This window comes from Astatotilapia calliptera, chromosome 7, assembly GCF_964374335.1.
Source record: "Astatotilapia calliptera chromosome 7, fAstCal68.1, whole genome shotgun sequence".
In the NCBI taxonomy this organism is placed as follows: Eukaryota; Metazoa; Chordata; class Actinopteri; order Cichliformes; family Cichlidae; genus Astatotilapia; species Astatotilapia calliptera.
This window is the reverse complement of record NC_137428.1, coordinates 18,903,225-18,913,364: the sequence shown is the minus strand read 5'-3', so window position 1 is coordinate 18,913,364 and position 10,140 is coordinate 18,903,225. Positions and strand designations below refer to the sequence as shown.

Here is a 10,140-nt window from a genome sequence, read left to right as displayed (position 1 = left end):
GAGGATTTTTTCCTGTCTTGAGAGAAAAAAAAAAAAAAGTCCACCCTCAGCACTCATTTTCTCACTATCTGATATGGAATGTTGTGTTGGGAAAAGTGGGGAGAAGGAAAATTTTAAAAAGGGTCTCCGCAACTGCAGAAAAGACCTGAAACTTGCTGAAAAAAAAAAAAAAAGAAAAAAAAAATTACAAATCCCAGAATTCTGTTCCCAGGCTGCTACTATGCAAGAGGCATTAACAAAACACCTCGGTCCAAAGTGTGTTCAACAACAAAAGAATAACTCAAACCCACTGCTGTGCCACTTAAAGGTTGATATGAACAGAAACCATAACTTATAGCTTGTTAGTTCAGAAGGTTCATTAAATTTACACTGCTTACAGATCAGCTTTGGAGTCTAATATCATTATTATGAGGACTGGCAGAGACACAAAGCAAAACCCAATGAGGGAAAAAGACAGGGAAGGTCATTCATGATACTTAACTAGTGTTAGTCCTATTTTAACTTGTAAATTTAACAAAGTGCAATTTCATATTTATACTACATCATAACCAATTTTAGAAACTGTTCATTCTCTAGTCTATAACAATGAAAAATGGTCGACTCCACATCACCCCTAACAAAGCCATAATCAACCCACCCACCCCACCAGCTATAGTATCCATCAGAATATTTCTTTTAAAGGGAAGAAAAAAAAAAAAAGGAATCACTAAGTACATGCTGCAATGACGCCCATCAATCTGTTTGAAACTTGAGCAAAGGCTCCTGTAATTGGCCCCTTGAAGCTCTTGCAACACACCGTTACTGTCAGCGCGAGTTTATAGTTAAAATATATATATTAATCTATCATTAAATAGTATGCCTCTTACACAGTCTTGCATGCACTGAAGAGCATTTTTAGGCAAGCTGTACAAGGAGGAGAGGCGTGGGGACGGACTTGCTCAGGCTGTAGGCTCCGGGCCAGGTCCAGGCACTCCTGCCACCTGTAAATATTTTTTTTGTGTTTGTTTTTTTGCCCTTTACTCCTTTGCAACCACGTCAGTCCAGATGATGGTTCTCCAGTGTCATTTTTGTGTTTACTTTTTATGCCATTTTTTGGTTGGGGGGGGGGGGGGGAGGGGTTGAGTGAACATTTGTTTGCGTCTGTAAATGGGAATGTATCTGTGTGCACGTGTGGTCCTAAACTCAGTTTCACAAATGAACTTTGTAGATCACTGAACTTTTGTTCCAAGCTTTCGTTGTCTGTTCCTGGAAGGAAAAAAAGAAAAAGAAAAAAAAAAAAGAAAATTAGCAAACTCAAAATATTAGGAGACCCAGTCATATTTAAAGCACCAAACATTTCAATGGATCAACGGTCTTGCTAAGCAGGGAGCTACGTGACATGAATATTTTTGTCTCAAGCTCTCAGCGCTACTGAAGTTGAACTTAGCTTTGAAAGTGCTGAACAACACTCCTGTCAAATTTTCATTCAGTTAACGGCACAGTAGAAAGAAAACAGGAAGACCTCTAAATGTGTCACGTCTAATTAGCAACGAATTATTCCTGGCTTGCCAACATGTTAGCTGCTACCATCACCAAGTGTTTTAGTCAGGCCTCGATAATCACAGATGTAGAAAAGCGAGTGAAATGCCATTACCACCACCACAGTATCTTACCGTGCCTCTGATCTGGTCACTGTGTACTCAAACCACAAGATGTTTGGGATCAGGCTTGTGTCTCGTACCAGGAAGTACTCTGATATTGGCCTGTGAATTGTTTAAAAGAAAGAAAAATATGAACATTAGACAATAGATACTAGACCATTTTCATGCAACTCAGGCAGAGGATGAGTTGCCCTCCCCTGTGACACATGAAGGAAGCAGAAAATGAGAGAACTACTTACCATGCAGCTATTTTGGGGAATATTGGTGTCAGCACCTCTTGTGTAATAAAGAACCAGATTATGCCAATCGTACTACCGGCCACTCCACCGTAGAAAACCTGGCTCCAGGTGTGATACAACAAATAGACTCTGAAGAATGAGTAAGTAAGTAAGAGAAAAGAAGAAAAAAAAAATCAAAATGCATTTTAAACCATTTCAAAGTGTTATCGGCTCAGCAAAAGTGATGCTGTTACAAAGGAAATCAAGTTCTTTGCAAAGTGTGAGCAGCCTGGTCAAATGTCATCTCTGAGTTTTACACCCACTACTGACATTCATGCTTCACAAGTTGAGACAGTTAACTTAAGTCCTTCATTTCATCAAATAATTGCCACCATCTAATTTAAAAAAAAAAAAAAAAAAAAAAAAAAAGGTCAATATCTCAATTATTTATAGAAAAGAGAACATAAAAAGCACTATAAGAATATACAAGTATATCGAGTGTTGCTTATGCAATTTCTGGCAGAAATGCCAATACAGAACCACTGAGCTCTGCGTCCCCATCACATCAGTAATGGTTGCCAATTCAGGTCAAAACTTCCTTGACTTTAAATCGACTTCTGTTGAAATAACGCGTTTCTCCCTCCCCCCCAAAGATCACCTGCGAGGGAAGCAGCTTCACTCTGTAACTCTACTGAACAGTCATGAATGGACTAAAGTCCTAAACATACTCAACAAATAAAGATGGCTCATGAAAGTGCAGACTTGAATGGGCATCTGTAAACAGAGTACAGGCATGTAGTCTAGTGTCACAAATGATCAGATAACATGCTGGGAACCTCCTGAACCAGCAAAAATAAATAAATAAATAAAACAACCTTCCTGTTTATCATAACAAGGGCCAAGAAAACAGTTAATAAGAAAAAGGGCAAGGATGTGGTGTACAGTGCATGCATAAGACCTATATAATGAGGGTCAACTTTAGTAAAACAAGTACTAATATTACTGTTTGTTAGAGTACTCTTCTATGAACTTCAGATTTTAGCAATGATCTGGGATATGTGCAGAGGATAGGGATTGGATTTTACCTGCTGTATGAAACTGATAAGGCTATGCCCAAGAGGATAATGGACAGTATGTGTCTCCACAGAAGGTCCACACATCGAGCATTGTTCGTTTGATGCATTCTGACGGGGAAAAAGAATAAATAATAATATACAGCAGTTTGGCACATTTTAAAGTTAAGGTGGAATAATTACTGATAGCCCAAACCATTCTTGTAATGACCTCAAATAACCAAACTGAGCACCAGATGAAAACTAGAAATGAAATGCTTGTTTGAGATGCACACAATACACATTGCATGTTTGCATTAGTCCTACTGCTAGACTAAATTCACTTTGTCAAGTAGCTGCTGCAATTTGAATTATTTCACAACTATGTTTCTATCATTAAACTTCCCCACACAACAACAAAATAACTCACCTTAAATAAAGGAAAAGAAAGAAGTAAACAACAAAGAACCAGATAAGCTGGGAATGACTGGAGGGCATCCCATACTCTGTGTGCACGGTTGTGTGAGCCCCTGCAGAGAGACAACAGAATCTTATAAACATTAATTTACAATATTGGTTTTATTTACAACAGTTCGGCTATGACAAACAAAACCCAAAAATTATTCAGTTTTTTTTTTAATCATGCATAAAGAAAACAATTAAATGCTCTTGTCCAAAAACCTGGAAGAAGAGGGAAAAAAAACAAAAGAAAAAGCCATTATTATCAGCCAATAAAACGTTTCTCCCCTTCAATGAAGTATTCATCAACCAAAAGTATAATACCATGTGTCTAACAATGTGTACGTCCCACTCTTAAACAGATGGAGCATTGGCACAGGATTTCTGGGTCAATGGCAGATGATCCCCTGGGTGCTGTGGGGTGGGGTCTTTTAGTGAGCTTTTTCCAGTTATTCCAGCAAATGATGATGATAGAATCCTGGGACATTTGGAGGCTGGATATGGCCTATTATTATGTTCCTGAGGAGTTTTTGTCAAGTAGTGAGGTTAGGACAAAATAAAAGATGGGTGTAGCCACTGGGCCACATCTATTATGTAGCCTCAAACTGAGTACTTTCACCAAGAGGATAAGGCAGGAGTGGCATGTTAGGTGGACTGCAACTACAAACTAAAGAGAAACGCCATCAGCCCAATATTCTCCATTTAATGAGGTGACCAGTGGTTTTTGTGTTGTGGCTGATCAGCGTATCCAGTGCAGGCACTGTTTTGGGTTTAGTAAAAGAATAAAACTACTCATAAAGCTGAAGTGGATATCGGCATTTTCTACAGGTACTTCTATTTAGCTCTAATTCAATATTTGACAAAACAAAAAAATTTTGGACGAAAAAAAAAATAGATGCTATAAGCCAATTTTTATATTAAATTGGGGCTCTCGAATCATCTTGATGCCATCATCACACAGTTCGGAGATAAAGAGATAATAGCAAGATAAATTTGTAGTCTCAGGTTTCAGTGCTGTGCGCCTGAATAGATATTGTGGTTGATAGCAGAAGATGAACTCTAGCTACCGTTACATTTTTGTAATGCTTGCCCAACCCAACCTGCTATACATAAAAAAGAAAAAAGAAAAACTTGTTCCTTCACCCACCTGCGCATGGGCGCGGCTCTCTGAGAATGTGCTTCAGCAGCCAGTTCACTCCTTCATTCAGGAGAAGCCCTCCAAAGAAGGAAATCTAGTTTTATGAGAAAAAAAAAAAAAAAGGCAATGCATGAGTGTTTGCATACTTCTGCCCTGTCTGACAATGCTGATCAAGTTCCTGTGAGACAATTGACAGTTTCACAGGCGGACTTTTAAATATTGTGCCCTTTCTAAAACCACAACTTTGTCAAGTACATGTGCAGGACTCACCGTGTGCAGTTCCCGTTTAAACACTATGAGTGTAACAAAGCCCACAAGAATTGCTATAGGGATGAGGCTGATGTAGGCCAGCAAGTGTCCCGTCAGATCATCTAAAACACATTAACAGATTACAGATATTAAATGGCACATAAACAGTAGAAGTCACTGGTGGGAGTGACAAGTTGTGTCTCTCAGTGAACCCGGATGACCAAGACACTGTGGCTACAAGAAGGAAGCTGGTGTGGTTAAGTAGCTAAGCCATATTTAAACTAACAGAGCACATTATTGGGTGCAACTCAAACATATACGTGCAATGAGATTCAGTCACACTGATCAGTATCAGGCCATGGGACTAGCTAGTATGTTAGCTACAATGCTGGCTACAATGCTTTCCGAGGAGTACCAATTTATTTCTACTGTAGTCATACCTTTTTTTTCCTATTTTTTAAATACTTGAGTTTGGCCAAATAACCGTTACAGTACACGGCGTATTAGCAGAGAGCGGAAAGAAAATACCGAAGACGATATAAAGACAGCTAGCAGGCTAACTAGCCTTCATTGTGGACATTGTGACAAACTGCGCATGCGACGCTGTCTCACAATTTTGCAGTCCGGGTTACATTTCCCGCTGTGTTGCTGGTTCTACAGCAGCTCACAATTTGGCAGCAACACCGACGGCCGTGTTCATTCAGCAGCAACAAAACACGCACTGCCCGAAAAATTACACAACAGCCAGTGTCGACAGAGCTTCAGCAGACACATAAAGACGCTAAGTGTACGTACCCTCGGGGAACTCTACGTGTGTCAAAGATATGGACCGCCATCGAGGTGGTGCCGAGCACTGCTCTTCCAACGCCATCTTACCCGGACACAACCGGGCAGTCCCACAGTGAAACGCCCAGACACGTGTCCAGCCAATGGAGAGCAGAGCTCAGCACTTAAACGTCCCCTGACAGTGGAAGCGACGACCAATCCCAGCTGCAATCTGCAGACGAGCTATTTTGTCCATAGAGAAGAATTATTGAATGAACAAAAAAAAAACAAAAAAAAACGGGCCGCCTACATTAAAATACCAAAAATGCACTCATTCAAAAACATGTATGATCTACAATTGTCTTAATTAATTTAAGGCATGAAATTAATAATAATAATTAATTTAAGGCATGAACCCAGACTATTGCTTACCCCTTGAATAACTGACCTAATTTGCATCTGAGATTTCTTTGTGTGTTAAAATATGAATTAATTTGAGCCAAATTGTCAAATGTCAAAACATAATTTAGTACTCTTAAGCTAACCTTTACAAAGGCTAAGGTATAAATTATCCTTACAGGAGACTTGATAAACTGTGACTAATACTGTATAGATCCATTATAAGCCACTTAAAAAGTGGAACTGTCATTCAAAACTAATTATAGGGATACACTGACGTTAAGATTTTAAGGTAAACACAAATGCAAGTGGTCTGTGGATTTGTTTGTTTTTTAATATTTACTTGTGTTATTTTACTTGTTTTATTTGGAATAGATGCCTACTCCACCTTGTGTCCAAGAAGCAGATTATTTAATTTTTTTTTTTAAAACTGAAGTGTTTTGAAATATTTGTACATTTAGCCTTCACACAACACATAAATGTCATCTTAATTGCTAATAGGTGAATGGCAGGGCCAATATGGGGGTATCAGTGCATTTTGAATTAATTTCATTACTGATTAAGATTAATTTGAGCCTTTTCACTATCCTACACTTTACTGGCCCGCCATCATTCCTGAACAATGTTCAAAGCCAGAAGGGTTTATTTGAGAATATTAAACAACTAAACATGGGCGTAGCTTTCTATTTCTTGACCACAAGGGGCAAATCGCTGTGGTTGCAAAAAGACTTTAGTCCTACAGAAGTCTGTGGGAAAACTGCCTTCAGCTCTAACCCCTGTAAACACTTTCCTGATGATTTTATGGGCTCAGTCATTCCTTTTGTGTCATATTTGTGTCCATTTTGCAATTTTTTATCATTCTAAATGTCAGGAAGCCAGAAGCTCAGTGACTTATGCCTTGGAATTAACCAGCTGTTAGCCAATGAAGAGTGCAGCGGTCTTTACAAACCAGTCAGTGGTGCCAAGGTGCTGGGTAATGCTACTCCAGCACATAGGTTCCCACATTAACTATAGATGACCAGTCTCTTTCAGGTTATACGTGTGCAATATACAATAATGCCACACTTGCAGGGGACGTGCTCATGCCAAGGTTATTATAGTTAAATAAAGCTGAACTGAAAATGAAAACTAGATGTGAAAAATATTTTCCTTAACTAAAATAAAAACTAGATTTTCAAGAAAAGCTAAAAGTCACTGAAACAATTTTGCAAACAAACTAAAATAAAAATACTAATACAGAGGGAAAATTTGTTATCATAATTGAGCTGATGAGGCTTTAATAGACATGTTTATTGAAATTTTGGATGTCTAAAAGACTGAGAGTCAACTGCTTTCAAAAAAGTTCAGTTTTTTATTGCAATGATACTTCTACTGAGAATTCTAAATCTTGCATCTGGCATATGCACTCTATACAAAAGGGACTAAACCTAACACTGACACTAATAAAAACAAAAGTAAAACTAAACATTGTCAAGCAATGAAAAGTAAAAACTAAACTAAACTGAATTAAAACCAAAATACAAAACAAAATATAAACTAATTAGTAAATCCAAAACTATAAAACTCTGGCACAACCTGCTTTGTGTTTATTCTTTATAATATCTATGGTTAAATACTATAACTTGGAGCTATACAGTTTGGGGTTTTTTTGTTTGTTTTTTTAGGTATTTTGTACACCTTATTTATATCAAAGACATTATATAAAATAATCAGAACACCTGTATATTATACCACAATTTGCCAGTCAGTTTAACATAATTTAAATAAACTAAATTGCTTATAAAGTTCACACACAAACATCAATACTTCTCTAAAAGAGCTTTAACAATTAGTGATCATATAACCTTTGTCTGGCTGTTGTATTAGCCAAATGTATTTACAAACTCCGCTTGGTGTACCTCACCCATCCACAGGCGTAACTCTCATTTTATACAGGGGAGGGAAACAAATATTGCACAGAGGTTAATATCAAGATCATGGCTTATCTCTTAAAATTAGATGATTCAAATATTATAATTTTATTTTAAATTGGTTGCATGAGTTCATATTGGAAACAGCCTTAACTTTGAATACAAACTTTCAGGCTGTAAGACAAACCTGATCATAAATGGAATTTTTGATTCCCATTTATGTCCTTTTTTTCAAAAATTAAAATGTCTTTCTTTTGGGATAAAAAGTAACAAGTTATCCAGACTTGTTATACAAAGTTATTGTAAGATTTGTGGCTTACTATTGAATCACTACAGAGCTTTTACCTCTTGTGTGCCGCCATCTCTTTCTTATTACTTTAAATAGTTTAAAAGGAGCAGCAAATGATGAAACAAAAACATTTTTGACTTTAAACTATGCCTGTATCCACCCGAGCAGTGCTATAATCGAGCTAAATGTTAGTAGATTTGTAATTTTGTGGTAGGTGCTAGTGTGTTAGCATGCTAGCTAATAATCGCTTGCACGTGAGGCCGATAAAAAAAATAAATAACATCAGTCTTGAAGGTTTTTAAAGGGTGGTAGCACCACGGACGCATATATCATCTTTTGACAAAATAAAGATAAAGTATGTAAGAACTGTACTTTTTAAATTCAGGACTTTTATAGGGGACAGTTACATGATGACAATAATCACCTGAACAATTGGGAATACTGATGATATTTGCCCTCTTTTGATGCTACTACTACTACTACTACTAATAATAATAATAATGATTTAAAATTCCTGACCAATATTTTAGTCACATTAGATTTTTTTCCTCTTATTATCTACTATGATCATGTACTTCCTTAAAAACCATCCATCCATCCATTCGCTGCCGCTTATCCTTTTCAGGGTCGCGGGGGGCACTGGAGCCTATCCCAGCTGTCATAGGGCGAGAGGCAGGGTACACCCTGGACAGGTCGCCAGTCTGTCGCAGGGCCAACACAAAGGGACAGACAACCATTCACACTCACATTCACTCGCACATTCACACCTAGTGACAATTTGGATTTTCCAATTAACCTATCCCCACAAGCTGCATGTCTTTGGACGGTGGGAGGAAGCCGGAGTACCCGGAGGGAACCCACGCAAAATTAAGCCAGTGTTTTTTGATATACCTATTCTAACAATATTCTTTTAAAACTCTCAATTAGAATGTTTGACTTTTGTGAAGTAAAATAAATAACTCAATATCATTTAACAAAAAAATAACATTTAATATGGAAAATTAAAATCAGATTAGAGTTTCTGCTGTTGATTAACAATAGAAAAGACAAAAGGCATGAGTAGGACACTTGAAACATAGCAGTGACTTTCAAAACAAAACCAATCTTTCTCTATAGTTTGGCCACCTGAAATTCTTGCATCAAATATATGTTAAGAAGACTCCATGCATAATTTTTTTTAAAATTAGAAATTCCTAAATATTGGTAATCTGGGATCTTTAAAACTTACAGCTAAAGGCTAAGCCTGGGTCTACAAGTAGCATTATACACTGATGTATTTCTGAGAAAAAGCAGACCAATCTATGGACACAAGACTAAACAGAAGCATTTTTCCATAACAGCATTTACCTGCATGACAAATAATGGTATAAAAATTACTAGAACAGTTAAAAGGGGAGAATTTGAACAAGATGGACACATAAACAAAACCTAGATAGCAGATTAACAATAATCATATGTATAGTGATCTGGGAAAGATAATTTCTCTACTGTACAACATTTATGTTCTTTATTATCAATAATATGTCAGTTTTTTGATGCAACAAATAAATCAACAGCTATTAAAAAAGGGTTATTGGACATTCTTGGATTTTTCTGCTAAAGTGCAAAATGCTCATCTGTCACAATGAGGAACCAAATGATTTTCTGTAAAAGCTCAATTTACAGTTTTGGTTCATGTTAGACAGAAACACCAAATAACCCTGCAAATACTGAATCAAAATAAAAGAAAATAAAAGCTCTTAATTTAAGAGACTTTGATTTGGATTATCACTGCCACAAGAAATACACTTGTATGGACTCATAAGATAAACTACTGACACTAAAACGGCCCAAAGTATTCAGAGAAATTTTTTTTCCTCCCCTCAGACAACTGTGCTTCTCTGTAAATAAATAATCTTTAAATTCAATTTCATGAAGACGATTTACTTTGTATATATCTGCGTATCAGAAATGCGCCTGTGCAGTAGTGGTGTAATCGATGCGATAATTGCGGAATAAATGCCATTCAATAACAAGTTCAC

General features: G+C 37.0%; 1 protein-coding gene across 1 annotated transcript; it reads right to left on the bottom strand.

Moving 5' to 3' along the window:
• Window positions 1-1,104: 1,104 nt before the first annotated feature.
• dolpp1 (dolichyldiphosphatase 1) lies at window positions 1,105-5,755 on the bottom strand. Its single transcript, XM_026173391.2, has 8 exons — window positions 5,552-5,755; window positions 4,778-4,878; window positions 4,517-4,601; window positions 3,341-3,440; window positions 2,944-3,042; window positions 1,880-2,008; window positions 1,653-1,742; window positions 1,105-1,245 (listed from the first exon to the last, which is right to left on the bottom strand). Exons 1-8 carry the CDS (start codon window positions 5,625-5,627, stop codon window positions 1,209-1,211), a joined length of 717 nt encoding a protein of 238 aa, XP_026029176.1. The 5' UTR covers window positions 5,628-5,755; the 3' UTR covers window positions 1,105-1,208.
• Window positions 5,756-10,140: the final 4,385 nt, after the last annotated feature.

What these genes read in the sequence shown, in the direction of transcription:
- dolpp1 (XM_026173391.2), bottom strand. Translation starts at nt 5,627, where the DNA reads ATGGCGTTGGAAGAGCAGTGCTCGGCACCACCTCGATGGCGGTCCATA. An exon ending in AGAGCCGCGCCCATGCGCAG is followed by an intron (nt 3,441 to 4,516) that starts GTGGGTGAAGGA and finishes GTCTCTCTGCAG; the next exon opens with GGGCTCACACAACCGTGCAC. An exon ending in TTTCTTTTCCTTTATTTAAG is followed by an intron (nt 3,043 to 3,340) that starts GTGAGTTATTTT and finishes TTTCCCCGTCAG; the next exon opens with AATGCATCAAACGAACAATG.